The sequence below is a fragment of the Seriola dumerili genome, unplaced genomic scaffold (genome assembly GCF_002260705.1).
Source record: "Seriola dumerili isolate Sdu_G_001 unplaced genomic scaffold, Sdu_1.0 BDQW01000036.1, whole genome shotgun sequence".
In the NCBI taxonomy this organism is placed as follows: Eukaryota; Metazoa; Chordata; class Actinopteri; order Carangiformes; family Carangidae; genus Seriola; species Seriola dumerili.
Window position 1 is genome coordinate 4,088,690 of NW_019174291.1, and position 15,778 is coordinate 4,104,467.

At 42.3% G+C, this 15,778-nt stretch overlaps 2 protein-coding genes across 2 annotated transcripts in view; one reads left to right on the plus strand and one right to left on the minus strand.

The window, feature by feature from the left end:
* Positions 1–1,023: 1,023 nt before the first annotated feature.
* eif2a (eukaryotic translation initiation factor 2A) lies at positions 1,024–13,282 on the minus strand. The gene is made up of 16 exons (XM_022738459.1): positions 13,234–13,282; positions 11,496–11,565; positions 11,344–11,415; positions 10,966–11,084; positions 10,606–10,705; positions 9,031–9,113; positions 8,327–8,400; positions 8,105–8,249; positions 7,892–8,008; positions 7,445–7,601; positions 7,199–7,283; positions 6,563–6,895; positions 6,246–6,359; positions 2,408–2,521; positions 2,206–2,271; positions 1,024–1,595 (listed from the first exon to the last, which is right to left on the minus strand). Exons 1-16 carry the CDS (start codon positions 13,259–13,261, stop codon positions 1,533–1,535), a joined length of 1,740 nt encoding a protein of 579 aa, XP_022594180.1. The 5' UTR covers positions 13,262–13,282; the 3' UTR covers positions 1,024–1,532.
* Positions 13,283–14,000: 718 nt separating this feature from the next.
* Positions 14,001–15,778, plus strand: part of LOC111216857 (stress-associated endoplasmic reticulum protein 1-like) — a 4,579-nt gene continuing 2,801 nt past the window's right edge. Inside the window, exon 1 of the mRNA XM_022738488.1 lies at positions 14,001–14,225. Within this exon, the coding sequence (XP_022594209.1) occupies positions 14,142–14,225 (84 nt within the window). The 5' untranslated portion in view covers positions 14,001–14,141. The remainder of the gene's footprint in view (positions 14,226–15,778) is intronic.

The window sequence follows — 15,778 nt, forward strand, 5'->3', positions numbered from 1 at the left end:
TATGTTTGTTTCCTCCATTTTCAATGTTTGTTTTTATAAGACGAAATGGAAAATGTTTTGAATAATAAAGCATTTAAAATAAAAAACTTTAACTAACTTTAAGCTGTAACTATTAGTGTGTCAGTGTGTGACTGTTTAAGTGTGTGTCTGGATATTCACCGAAAACAGACACAACGCTGCTGTAGCTGCTCATTGAGGGTCGCAGCTGTGACGACCTTTGACCTCTCTGACGTTCTCTGTGACCCGTCAGTTTAAATCTATGAGAACACAGCAGGACGCTCATGATCAAATACAGATTTTATCAGCAGCTGTCTGTCTCCGTCTGTGTTCTGTTGTTAACTGTAGAGGTTTAACTATTGTCATGTGGTCCAGGTGTTTGACCTAAGACTTGTAGAAGAAAATTTATTCAAGTCGTTCCAAGTTTGCTGTAGTGGTGTGAGTTTATTGGTATTCCAGAATACGGTGACCCTACTGACACAGAGCGGGACTGAGGCAATAGACTGACCCAGAGTAAAGGACAGGAGGACACTTATACAGTTGAGGAAGAGGGGGATGGTCTGTATTTACATGCAGTTGACCTGGGGTTACAGATATGTGATCGGACAAGATAACAAGGGGACCAAAAGGGTTTAGAAACAAAAGATAGTTTCCACTAGAGGCCTTATAGTATAACACCTAGGGTCAATTTACTTGGGGGCCAGGAAGGACCCCCAGATTGAATCAGTTTAGCCACAGGTATGTACTGGAGATGAAAGAGGGAAGAACAGAGGGTGTTGTACTGAGACAGATGGTTATTAATAATAAAACAGAAGGCGGTACTGTCTTGAAGTGAGTGGCATTTTCCTGATCAAAAAATCAAGGGGCCAAACCAGTAGGGTTATAGAGCTGTTCTCAGGTGTTATTCAATCATCAAGTTTTCTCTCAGGAATGAGTATTGTCTTTCTCAGACTCTGTCAGTGTGGACACTGATCAGTGTCACAGGCTTCATGTAGAAATCATTGAAGTGACACAACTGTGACCAGCTGAGTGGAGGGGAGGCTTTTATTCTGAAAGGAACACTGTCAAAGGCTTCAGCATCTGTACAGATGTTGCACAGCAACAGGGTTCAGTGGCCTGCTTTATATTTAATGTCTCTCTCTCTCTATCTCACACACACACACACACACACACACACACACACACACACACACACACACCACACAACAGTCACACACACACACAGCAGTTATTTGGTGACAAATTGTTCATTTCATTTTTTAGTGAACTACATTTCCGAGATTCCTCTGCAGAAGCTCCAGAGGCAGAGGAATGAATTGATCACAGGCAGATCCAAATAGAAATGTATCAGAACTCCATGCCCCCTCCTCACCTGTCCTCGGGTGTCAGGTGAAGGAAACAGAAAACATTTCAGCACTAAAGCAACAGATGCAGCTTCAGTGAAACACACGCACTGACCCCTCCTCTGTGTTTGTGCATGAGTGATGGATTGTAGGACTTGGAGTTGTAGACTGTAGCTCCAGCAGCACCCCCTACTATCCGATCTGCAGCTCCTCCAGCTCCTTTAGCAGCTGGTCCTCCTTCTGGATCTTCTCCAGCTGCAGAAAACATAGTCCAGGTCAGACCAGGTCAGTCCAGGTCAGTCCAGGTTCACACAAAAAAGCAGCAGTCTGATCTGATCACTTTTTATTTCCTATTGATCAGTGACCAGTAATGTAGTGAAATAAATTAGTGTGGATTCATCATTCTGTTGTGCTCACCTCAGCTACAACATCAACACCACCTCACACACAAACTTACATCAAGTTAAATCATCTTAACATCAACTATAAACAGTACAAATAATAGGTACTCTGGTGTTTACTGGTGTTTAAGTACTACAACCACAGAGTAGAAACACATTGTAAAGTAAAAGTACTGCATTTTTAATTTAACTTATAAAAGTATCAGCATCAAAATAAATGTAAAGTACCAAAAGTTCAGTTCTGATTCCGGCTCATTCAGAATTATGTTTATTATATGACTGATGCAAAGTTGGAGCTGAGATACATCATTGATTTAATGATTATATTGAGCATTAACAATCAGAATGTGATTATTGTCACAGCAGCTGGCAGGTAAATGTAAAGGAGCTGAAACAGTTTCTACATGCGCACTGTGATAAACTGTCTCTGTCTGAGAAGACAGAGATCAGAGAAACTGCCTCACCTGGTTCTTCTGCAGGACTTTTCCAGATGCTTGCTGCTCCTTCAGCTCCTCAATGGCTTTAAGTTTCTGAAACACACAAACACATGACAGACATGACCCCCTGTCACCCTGTGACCTCAGCACTGAAGTCAGCACAGTAGAATAAAACCTCACTAATAGCCAATCCCCTCTCTACTACAGTTCATGTGACCTCTCTCTTCACCTTCTTTAAATTCTTTATCTTCTTGTCCATCTCCGGGTCACCGCTGGTTGGTTCTGATTGGCTGTTGGTGACGGGGGCGGGGTCAGATGGAGGCTCATGTTCAGACTTTGATTCCTGCAGAACCAAAAAAAAGTCAGAGACCAGGCCGTGTACAGAGCATTTCATGAATATAACTGATGAACACATGAATATATCTGATGAACACGTGAATATAACTGATGAACACGTGAATATATCTGATGAACACGTGAATATAACTGATGAACACATGAATACATCTGATGAACACGTGAATATAACTGATGAACACATGAATATATCTGATGAACACGTGAATATAACTGATGAACACATGAATATATCTGATGAACACGTGAATATAACTGATGAACACGTGAATATATCTGATGAACACGTGAATATAACTGATGAACACATGAATATATCTGATGAACACGTGAATATATCTGATGAACACGTGAATATAACTGATGAACACATGAATACATCTGATGAACACGTGAATATAACTGATGAACACATGAATACATCTGATGAACACAGGACCGTGCTCTCAGGAAACAAGAGGATGAAGAGGGAAACAAAACAGTTGACTGTGAGTCAGAATTAGGTCTGGGTTGAAATAAAATAGATTTTCCGATTAAAATCTATCTTCGTTTGAATAATCCGATATTGACTCATAAAACCAGAGATCGATCCTTTAATATACGTCTTTTACACTCTCCTGTGGATGTGTGAAGCTGTCACAACAAGCTCTGGTCATGGGAGAAGGTGTAGAACTGCTGGAGCAACTGGAACAACGCTCTGCCACTTTTTTTCTCCAAGTGATGAAATAAAATATCTGCAATTTGCGGAATCCGGTTGAAATGATTCTACTGTGCTTGAACATCCGATCACTTAAGCATTTGTTATGTAGAGAGCTAATAAAAACAAATCAAATGGTCAAAGTTGTCATATTGACATTTAAGGTATAAATAGAAAGTGCATTCATGTAACTGCTTTGTGTCCATCCATAATGTCAACATTGTTTTTAATAATGCACCTGGTTAGAGGAACGCTTTACAGCCTTAGTTCTCTGAGAATCTCATTCATATTCAAAAAAACGCATGTTGTAACTGTAGCGTACATACCTGGCCTGGCACCAGTCACAAGCCATTGAAGAAGTTCATTATGAGGACATGCAGAGTTACAGACCCACAATTGACACTTTGCGACTCTTCCCATCATCAAACTATCACATTGATAGGAAACAGAGACAAAGGACCCTTCTCTCACAAACAGTTCATGCTGTTAGCATGTCAGAGAGACACAGAACCAGACCAAAGGTCAAAGGGTCAGCTCCAGAGGATCAACCAATGGACACCAGGCAACTGGAGAATATAGGCAAAATCTCCAGTTTGTAAAAATAAGACTCTGTCTAATGATATTTGACTGTTTCTTATAGAGGACAAGTAACAACAAAAGGACTGATTAACACTAAGGTGTGAATCCTGGCCTCTCTGTGCCATGCATGAACACACACACACACACACACACACACACCAACCTCCCTTCCTCTGTCCCTCTCTAGATAAGAGTCATAAACTACGACCCACATTCCAATCCTGGGTAGTGACCAGCAGAACTCTCTTCACAGACACAGATCTGAGGAAGAATGTAAAATTAAATATCTAGCTGTTCTGTAACTCATGAGATGTTCCTATGCAATAGTTTAATCCCAAACTTCTATCCCATAGAATGTTTGAAATGTAACATGTAGATTTTAAGACAATGTCCTTCATGTGACCATACTGTCAGCATCCTTCACACGAGGTAACACACACTACATGACATCCAGAATGTCCATATTATTATTATTACAGTCAAAGAACTGCTGTGTAATCCACATTTATAGACTATTAGCTTTGGGAAATGTTTATATTGTTGTTTGATCAATTAACCACTTGTATCATGATTAATTCCAGGTTTGAAGGATGTAATATGAAATCAACACTCCTATTACTCCTCTCTGCCATTATTAGTGCAAGTAGTTTTATATGTTATTTCATTTAATGTTTTGTGGTCATGGTGGAAGACGGATGTGCGAGTTTATAAGTAAACTCTAGAATTAAATGATTCCAAAGTTCAGTGGAAAATTACTCTCTTCTCCAAGTGGAAACACAGGAGACGAGTGACGCCCCTGAAACATGCGCCAGCACCCAGGGGATAAAACAGTCCTGATCAATTCACAAAAAAAGAAAAAAAGCCAGGAAGGCGAGAAGAAGTCAGAAATGTTAGAAACGTGAAAAAGTTGGAAACTCGGTGAGATGCTAAGAAGCTAAAAGCTAGAGGGTGAAAAGCTGAAGCGAGAAAACGATGCAGAATCTAGAAGCTGAGATCTTTGCTCAAAGCTCAGAGTCCTGGCTCAAAGCCCGGCTCTGTAGCCATGTAAACTCTTAGCTCTAAGCTGCTCGCCACAAACTCATGGCTCTTAGTCATTTTTGCACTTTTCGCGTCTTTTATTTTTCTTTGCCACAAGCTACAAGTAACATGATTTTTGTCTACATGCGCGATCTTTTATTTTTATAAGCCAAGTCAAGACCAACTGAACCAAAACAACAGAAGTGCCTCAGAGTAATTTTGTAACTTTTAAATCATCATCAAGTTTTCCTTTTTGAAGATTCTGACAACTTTAGAGTCATCTGGTCAACGCCAGTCTCCTCTAAAGTTATCCAGCCAGAGTGAAGAGCATTAGAGTTTATTTAGCATCAACCCGCAAGAGACACCAGCAGATAACATCTGCACGACCGCCTGCAGAGAAGCCGAACAGAAATCAAGAGTGCCCGAGACGGAAAGACTCCTGGCAAACTCCACCAGAGCTGAACCGCTGAGACACCGGCAGAATCCGTCATCGTGATAACGGGACACGGCCTCCAGGAGAATCCACCTAGACCCCGCGTCTCCAGGGTTACCACAGCAACCACAGCCACCTGGGTTCCAGCCGAGGGTCTCCAGCTACAGCGCAACTCACAGGAGGCCGGTCTTAACACTCTGCTCATGACTGGGTTGATGTCGAAATATAGCAATATTTAATCATCAAACCTAATTCGTAGATATAGTGTCATTAGCTGTATAGTCATAGTGTATAGCCATAACATATTCTCTCCCACAATTGCCAACTCATCACACTGCTCATTTCATTATTATCTTCATCTTTATGATTATTACACCTTGCATTTACTCTGTAGATAGTAGTTTAGTTAATAAACTCCTTCATTTACACCCAGTTGTTGTCCTGTTGTGTTCTTTGGACGTAGAGACTGGAGATCCATTGAATCGAGAAGTCATGGCTTCTGATATGAGATTGATCAATTTGGCAATGAAGTAATTCATTGTTGTCCTCCCTGAGGACTGGTGCCCCATTTCAACGAGAGTAAATTCCAAAATATGGCGTTAACGCTACTTGACTGAAATATCCCTGAATGAATCGAGACCAAATCGAAGCGGGACCTTGTGAATCAGAATCAAATCGATTCAGGAAATCAGTGGCAATGCCCAGCCCTTTTCAGAATGATGTGAAAGTTTGCCTTTTCAAAGTAAAATGATGAGAAAGGAGCTGCATGCTTTCACTATGTCAGCTGTGATAATAATGATCCTTAATTAATCACATTAATGAGACCTACAGAGAGAGGATGGATGATTAAACCAATTAACCAATGAACAGTTGAGTGAACAGTTGAGTGAACAGTTGAGTGAACAGGTGAGTGAACAGGTGAGTGAACAGGTGAGTAAACAGGTGAGTGAACAGGTGAGTGAACAGGTGGGTGCATCAGTTCACCTGTTTAGCTGCCTTCTTAGCTTCTCGTTTCCTCTGATTCTTCAGAGCTGCTTTAGAAAGACTCTTCTCCCCCGAAACACCTGGACGCATGTTCTGAGGGGGCTCCTCCTCATGCTGACAGACAGGTACATGTCAGAGAGACAGGTACAGGTCAGAGAGAGACAGGTACATGACTTCTCTCAGATCACTGGTAGGTGTGGTTCTTACATGAGACACATGAAGTAACTTCTCAGCTTGTTAACTTGTTTATTTATCTAATCTGTGATATAAAGTTAACAAAATAAACGCTGTGAACCAGTTCAGAGTTTTTTCCTCACCAGTTTGGCGCTGGGCGTGGCTGGCAGATGTCTCAGTGCAGGTGGGCGGTATGCCTGTGTGGGTGGGGCCTGCGTGCTCCCCAGCTCGCTGGGTGCTGCCTGGTACTTGATGGCACGCTCGGGGAAGATGCCGTCAGGGAACGGCTGCCAGCGAACCTCCCACAGCTCCGAACCGGCCGCCACATCCCATTTGTGCAGAACCGAGCCAGTGTAGTGCCAAATCTTATAACCATTACTCACCCGCAGCCGGGGAGAACAGGTTGCCGTGATGACGTGCTCACCGTCAGGAGACCAGCAGAAATGTGTGGCATCTGGAGCCTGAGGTTTGGACACCTGAGACGACAGGGAGGGGTTAGACTGGCTTCAGGTCTGAGGAGTCAGCTGGTCTAAAGGCCACAGACTAACCCTCATGATGCAGACAGTGATGTCCCTGTGGTGAGGAGGGTGTGAGTCCCTGTGCAGACCAGCAGGAGATCACTGACATGCAGGTACATGAACCACAACACACCTTTATTTTGAAAGTGTCATGACTTCAGAGTCTGAAACATTTCCACAAACTGCTGTAGCTCCTGATGTTTACAGGTGAAAACTGGACCATTCAAATGTTCACTCACTGCTGCTCTTCTTCCTCCTCACCTGTTTGTATTTCTTCACGTCCCAGACCTCCATCTGACCCCGCAGGTTCCCGAAGCCAGCCAGGACCAGTATGTGGCCCTGAGGACTGAGGACAGACTGGTCATTATCTAACAGGATGGTCTGAGCTACTAACAATCTGTGAAGAAGCTCAAAGAATCTGCTGAAAGCTGAACCTGACTTCATCTAATGGACGTGACTTCAACAGGTAACATAACTAGGGTATCAGACCCAACAACGAGGTCTCACCTGTAGTAGGCGGCATTTCTCGGTCCGGTTCCGAAGTCGAACACCGGGTCACATTTAATGTTGAAGATGGTGGCTTTTGCTGGCATGAAGCCGTAGACCACACAGAACTCTGCAGAGTTTGGACTCCAGGCCACATCGTAGATTGGACCGTTCTTTGCTGAAAGACACAAAAAGAACAGAGTTTGTCAGCAGTGAGAGGTTTTCTCATGAGTTCATACAAAGACCTGTCCTTATGGTTTCTGGACTGGCTGGGGCTCCATTTCCCTCTGGTCCTGTGTATTTTCTCATTTAAGGGTTATTCATCAGGTTTTCTGATCTTCTTGAGGTTTTCTTCTTCTACTGCTGAACTGGACAAAACATTGGTTCACAGCTGCTGAGTCCAGAACAACAGAACAAAAAGTATGGGAGCAGCAGGAAAGGAAGTGGTATGCCCAGTGCAGTACTCACGCAGCTGAACCAGAGCAGTCTCTCCATTAACAGCCAGGTAATGCAGCGTCTGCTCTCCATAATATGAAGCTCCAGTCTTGTCCACCTCAGTACTCGCCGTCACCAGAACCGCCGAGGCTGAGACAGAACAGAGGGAACAGGACCTCATCAAAGTCTGGACTAACTGGACCCTGAGCACGAAATCAGACTGGAGTCTCTCTGAACTCCTTCAACCTTTCTTGTTCCACTGCATGGTGACTCTGTCAGCCTTGAAGAAGCTCTTGTTGGCGAGCGCTGCAGTTGGTCCCCCCAGCACCGGGTACTGGTACAGACGCACAAATGAAGGAGCTCCTTTACTGCCTGGGACGTAGACTGCTACCTGGAGAGGACAAACAGACATGAGGGGATGGATCCAGGTCAGACAGGGTGTGATGTTAAGGGACTTCGAGTCCTCACCTTGCTGGGCTGACCTCCAGGTGACAACGCAAAGTCTGAGACTTTCTGCATGTGAAGCTTGTTGGCGATGGAGTCTGAAACACACAGGTTCTGGTTTTACACCGAGATGGTCTGAACTCAGAGATAACTGTGGTCTGCTACATCCTGACTGCTGCTTCAGGTCTGTACTAAACCCCGCCCACCTGGACTCTCCGTAGACCTGCTACAAATCAACTATAAACACAGCAGCAACAATCAGGGTCCAGGCAGAAGACCAGATACAGAGAAAACAGAGCTGAGAGAGTAAACTGATGACAGAACTTTGAAAAAAAATAAACTTGGTTATCACAGCGCCATCAAGAGGTCTCTAAGCGTCAATGCGTCTGAGTCGTGGGTGGAGCCTGAAATCCACTAGTTTTAGTGTTTCAGGTCTGAACAGAGTAATGAGAACAAAACCGACAGGCTTACCCTGATGAGAGACACTCACCATTCCACCATCAGTGAAGCTGGACCTCAGGTTTCACTTCCTCTGACTCATCAAAATGATGTCACCAGTAACAGGAGACAGAGAGACACTTTTGATGTGTGACCTGTCAATGTGTGATGATATGTGATGTGTGTGTTGACGTGTGCCGATGCGTCTTGATGTGTGTTGATTTGTGTTGACCTGTATTGAAGTGTGTTGACGTGTGTTGATGTGTGTTCAGTCAGATATGGTTTCTTACTGAAGTCGTTGTTCTCATAGAAGTGCAGCTCATTGTTGACGCTCCTCACAGAGATCTTCTCATCATCAGACCAGCTGGGACACCTGCAGACAGACACACACCTTCAGTCCACACAGCACCATCACCTACCACATGTGGTCATTATGGAGAGGACATGTGCTGCTGCTGGGGTGGGGGGTCTGTTTCAGGACTGTACGACTGTGGCTCAGACTGCCCAAGGTATGGGGGTGTGTCTGGCTCGCCTCTATCATCATACAACATGGTCAGACTGCTCTCATCCCCCCCAACCTCAAGAATATTGAGAGAACAGGACTGGACACTCTGCTGAGGAAGAAAGTCTTTAAATGTGAATGCCTCCTAACTGAGTCACCTTCATGTCTACAGGACCGGTCCTGCTGTTGAGGTCCAGTCAGAAATAGTTGTTCACCCAACAAATAAACACTCACTGGAACATTTGGTCTCATCATGTGATCACTCACAGACACATCTTCCTGTACTGTCAATACACATGACTTTGGCCAGACTCACTTTAAAGGAGTGTGCAAGTGTTGCCATGGTTACCAGGTGTTTTTGATGGAGACACCGGGGAACGGGTGAGGAGTCTTTAACAGATATGAGTTGTAATTGATGAGTGTATGGTCTGTTTGTGTCAGTCTATTGGTTTAGAGCAGAAACTGAGCTCAAAGGTTTCTATGGTTACTCTACAACAGCTGCACATCAGCTCACTGTGACTGTGGTTTGCCAGTGACAACACGACTCTGCCAGAAGTAAAAACAAGACATTTGTTTCTCCCGTTTGAGTAATTCACTCAGAGACGTCAGGTCAAATAAAGCAGAAAGAGAATTTAAATATAATCTGATCGGAGACCAGTCTGTGACAATATGAAAACACACCAGAACTGGCTGTGATGATAATGATTTTTGTGTCATTTTTTTCATTTTTACTGAAAACATATAAAAGTGACAATGATGTGATTTTGTTGGGTCTGTAAACTCACATCTGGAGAGAATGATCTGTAGAACCACACATTCATTTATGATGAGACACATTTGACCTTTAAGAACACCCTGCAGCCCCTCATCCATCAGGATGTTACACTGGCCCATGTTGTGATTTCAGTAATATTTAGATTAATTGTTGAGCTGTAGGACCAACACACCTGTGACTCAGTTCACCGGTCAAGACCTGCTTCAGACAAAGACCCACTGAGACCTGAGACCTGCTGCAGACGGGGAGCGTTTCAGAACCTAAACTGTGTCTCTTCATGAGTACATTTGTTGTGGAGCCCTGTCAGTGTCACTGTGAGGGTGAATGAGGCTTAGATGTGTTAGACCTGTTTGACAGACCGTGTTGTTGTGTATAAAGGATCTTTAGGTTGAGAAGACTTTACATAGCAGCCTCCCTCCTGCAGAGCACAGTGTACCACTGATGTCTCCACTTGTTCCTCACTGACACCACAGATATGACATCAACACCAACGGTGAAGCCGAGGATTGAAATGCCATAAAAGCTGACTTGAAGCTGCTTCTGGTGATGTCATGTAGTCCCCCCCTCCCTCAGTGTGTTCAGACTGACCAGGAGTCAACCTTCTTCTGATACAGAGCTTTGATCAGCTGACCGCTCTGCAGCTCCCACAGCTGGAGGTTCGCTTCACCCTGAGAACTGTCCTGACTCTCTGTAACACAGAGACAGAGAGAGAGAGAGAGAGAGAGAGAGAGAGAGAGAGAGAGAGAGAGAGAGATGTCATTGTGATGAGTCATCCTCATCTCTTACAGCGTTCTGCTTAATCTGATGTCACTTCCAGTCTCATCAAATATAGCTCCATGTAATCTGTCATTGGCTCCTCAACCTGCTTGTCTGCTTAATCTGAATTTGACTTTGTCTCGAGCTGTCTCGAGTTGTCTCATGTTGTCTGGGGTTGTCTCATTGTCTTACTGCTGTATGGTTGCCAGGTGACCAGCACAGTGTTCAGAGGAGAAAACTCCAGCAGAGCCGTCTTAGGGAGGTCAAAGGTCGACAAGATGGAGCCCTCTGAAGATCTCACCACAGAGACACTGAGAGACAGACAGAGAGAGACAGAGAGACAGACCGACAGGAGGAAAGACAGTTCAGTTTCTAATGTAAACGATTAAAAGATGAGGTGTGACTCTGCTCCACTGTAATGAGAAATAAATCTGTTAAAAGTCTTAAACAACGCCGTTTTTACGTTCTGTGACATTACATAATATTACTGTCATCATCATCTCTTTATTTTCTGCTGGGTTACTCTAGAGAATTAATCAGGGGTTAGATTTCTACGATGTTCAGATTTACCTTTGTCCGTTGCACCAGCCAAACAGTGTCCCGTCTCTGCTGAAGGTGACACACCTGCTGAGCCGTGAGTCCCTGAACACACACACAATTCATATGAGGATACATGTGGTCACAATGAGGCTGTGTGATGGAGATGATCTCAGGTGTTTTACCTGGTGAAGGCTGCATGCTGCTCACACTGTGGAGGACCACAGAGTAGAGACGTACCATCTGATCCACGCACTGAAAACACAGTCAGAGGTTTCATATCTTCAACACAGACAGACCAACAGTAACAGCTGCAGACTGATCCACATCTGGTACTGCAGCAGAATGGTGTGTGTGTGTGTGTGTGTGTGTGTGTGTGTGTGTGTGTGTGTGTGTGTGTTCATGAAAGAACATGACCCAGTGACACAGTAAGACTCACTGAGGTTTCTGAAAAGAGCTCTGAGGCTCAGAGGAGCCAGCCAGTGCTGCTCTGAGTCTGAAAGTGGGATCTGATCATTGTCAGAACTACACTTTAACCACAAAGTCCTGGAGAAGTGGAAATGAACTCTGGTAGACGACTGACTGCTGTTTCCATTAATTTCAGTCTGTAAATAACACATCAGAAGAACATGCCGTTTTACAGGTCCACAGTAGAACCAGAACCAGGTTTAAGGAGTGGTTGAGTTAGTGCTCATCTCCTCTTCCACCATGAGATGAACAGCAGCAGCCTGAGCTGTCTGCGTTGACACTAACGAAGACTATACATCACACTGAAAACAGGTCAAATCTGTCTGGACGATGATGATGATGACGACAACATTGATGCTATAAAAAGACATCAGTTGAAGTCAGAGGACATCCGTGTGTCTGTGTTTTGTGGAACATAGTGACAAGATGATGAGCAAATCTGATGGGAAATGTTAATTTTTTGGGGTTTCATGTTTAGAAAGCCAAACACTTAACACTCACACTGTAAACAGATTTGAACTGATAGGTGTCACTTTCAGTGACAATTCAGCAAACAAACTACTATTATTTTCAAGACTGGTAAAATAGATGCTGCTATGGGACATGAACAAGTTGTGGATTTTATTTATGTGACTGTTCATCTAGTCAAATAAACAACAAATATAGTATTTACAAATATATATTGGATTATTACTTTTTATTTATAATGAATAATCCGGAGACTCTACTTGTTTGAATGAAGTGTGTAATTTTATTTTAGGGCGTACGCGTTATTTGCCAAAAACAAAACTGCATTTGCTTAATTTACACTAATTTCATTCAACCTAAAAGAAGAGAAGATTATCAGGGTCGCCGACAGTTGCTGAGTGCTTTGCTCTTTACCTTGAAAGATGTTAGCCAAATCTCTTTCAGAAATCTATTGATTTATGAAATCCATGCTTACCGGCCGACAAGCCGGTCACATAAAAATGCACTGAAGACATTTACTGTGCCCGTACCTGACTCTTTATTCCGGCATACATGTAATCTTTCAAACAACCATTACTATGGTGGTTTTTGACTGTTTATATCCAGCTCATCGTCATCGTCCTAAGATAGTCGGTAATACGACAGTTGGGACGGCATGGTCCAGTTTTACAAGATTATAATTCTGCTTGGGTTGTCACTTGTGGATTTTGTTTTGCCGAATAAATCAGAAGACTCTAATGACTTCAATTCAGTTCGGTTAGTTTTGTTTAAGGATACATGTGTTTTCCAAAGATAAATCAACCTAAAATTGATTCGATTTTACGATATGTTTGGCGTTATCTTTATTCTAGCTAAAAGAACGAGGGAAATGACGGTTGAGTGGCGGGTGTTTCACTTTCAACCGGTAGTCGCAGGTGTCCGGTAACATGGTGTAAATATTTAAAACACAGACAAATACAGAGTTAAATGAAAACTTAAATTACCCACCTGCTAACAGCGGGACTGGGGGCGCCATGATTGTGTGCCGGAAGAAGAAAAAAAAATGTGTCCCGGAAACACGTACGAGTAACAAGGGGCGGATCTCTCAATGCCACATCAGCATACAATGAGTTATTTCTTTTAGACACGTCGTTTAAACTTGACATTTAAAGTTAAAATAATATTTAAATATCAACGGTGCCGCTGTATCACGTGTATTCACATATCTCACATGTTGTTTTTAATTAAAAAAAAAAAAACAAATCTCGTTTTTGAAAAATATTTAAAGTTTAAAGCTGCGTCTGTTTGACGTAAAATAACTGAGGGTGAAACAACTTCCGTTTTCTAAGTAAAAGTATATTAAGAGTTTTAAGGTTAAAAAAAAACAACTAAGGATAGAATTAAAGTAGTGTCAAATATTGAATATATAATTGTGTTTTACAATTGTAATAAACCCCATAAAGTCATCCAGTGATAGAACATTATAGCCCCTCAATTTTCTAAAACATCACTGACTTTCATTTCATCTTTCACACAACAAAAGTATTGAAAAATACGTATGTTTATTTTACCTAATTCAGTATCAAAGTAATTTAGGAGTGAAAAGAAACAAGGTGTCAACAAGAGCATCAGGTGACGTAAAGAGATCACAGTGGATTTAATTTGAAAGAGTAAACAGGAAGTCTTATTTTAACAGGCAGTAACTTTATGTGGAAGAGTACGGAACCTGGTGGAAGTGGGGGGCGGGCCAGGGGCAGGGCTTTTGGTTTTTGAGTACGTATACAAGTTAGAGGATCTCCCAGTCCGTCCGCGTCCGGAGGTAAGGGTAGCGACACTGAAACAAAGGCTGAGAAACAAACGACAACCGAATAAAAACCATCCGAAGCAGAAGAAAAAACATCAGAGAAGAAGACAAGATGGTGGCCAAGCAGAGAATCCGCATGGCGAACGAGAAACATAGCAAGAACATCACTCAGCGAGGAAACGTGGCCAGGTCAACGGTGAGTTTAACAACGGCTGCCTCAGGTGCGGCTCGTTCACTGGGAAAACGGTGAAAATGACCGAAAACATCATATTTAACACTACATCAAGAGGTTTCTGTGATCCTGGCCCACGTAGATCCGGAAAAAACAGTCCAGTCCCAGGTCAGCCCAGTTAACACCGAGGCTTAGACTGGTGAAATGAGGAAGTGGTTTAAAACTTTTCCCTATGTTTATTTGCTATTTAATGCTCTGTAATCATCAGTAGTCCTTCTTATAATCAGCTGTTAAAGTTGTTTATGTTTGGATGAATGAATGTGTGAGGCTGAGTTACCATATGGATCAATACAGAGCTCAAACTCATCATTACCCTCTGTATTGATTGAGGTGTTTTAGTTTTAGAGTTTTTTAGTAGATCAGTTTTAGTCCATAAATGATCAGGAAACGGTCACAGAGACGAGAAGCTGATTTTTCTTTTGTTCAGAATCACAAAATATTCAGTTTAATGTTTTTTTTGTTTTTTTTTTAAAATCAGTTTCCTGTCACATAACTAGTTTATCAATGGATCCTTTCACCAGATCAATCAATTTAATTTAGTTGAAATACATTCAGACGTTCACACACTGTCAGGTACTCCAACACAACTACAGCCCAGTCAAGACTGAAGCAGCACTATCCAACACACAAACATCTACACACACATCAAAGTGTAGGAAACAGCTGATGATTTAACACCAGATCAGTTAATTAAAACCACAACCTGTTCACATAGTCATCAACCTGAACAGACAGAACAAACAGGCTTCCTACATGATGACACATATGATCACATAGAGAGACATCAATCATACAAACACACAATGGGCCTCATTCACCAATATCTCATACGTTTTTTATTAAATTCTTTCTTAAGTTGTTGTTAAGAAAACTCTGTCAGATTCATGAACGTGCTCTTAAACCACAGAACTGTGCGAACCTGTGTTCTTAGATTGATGAATGCCAATCTCTCCGTAAATTGAAAGTGTGTGCCAGTTGGCCTCAATTAGCATAGGTAAACGCCCAAAAACGCCCTTAAAAGGGTGTGAGACTGAAGGGTCGTGTGCAGACACAGTCATAATTCTAAACGAGATACAGTAAGGAAAAGTCGAGGGAATGCAAAAACGAAAATCTAAAGACGAGCACAGGAATCAAAATGCAAAAGGAACTGTAGTAGTTCTGAAGTGGAGGTACTGCTACAGGAAGTGAGCCACAAACAAGCAGTTAAGTGTTAATGTAGCATTCATTTATTTTAAAAGACCATAATGCTTTGTAAAATAACAAAAGTTATTTTTTTAAATATTAAAAATGACAAAAATACTATCATAATTTAAATAATATAATATTATTTATAATTATTACATAATTATATAACTATAGAACATTAAAAAATGCAATAACCAGTTATTTTGCTCAAACCTGGCAGCACTCAAATGTGTGTAAGAGTGCTCTTGAGTGTGAGTAGATTCAGTTCTTACAGAGAACAAATCCCAAATAAGAAAACATTGGTGAATGTCAGAATCTTTGTATAAAGTGCG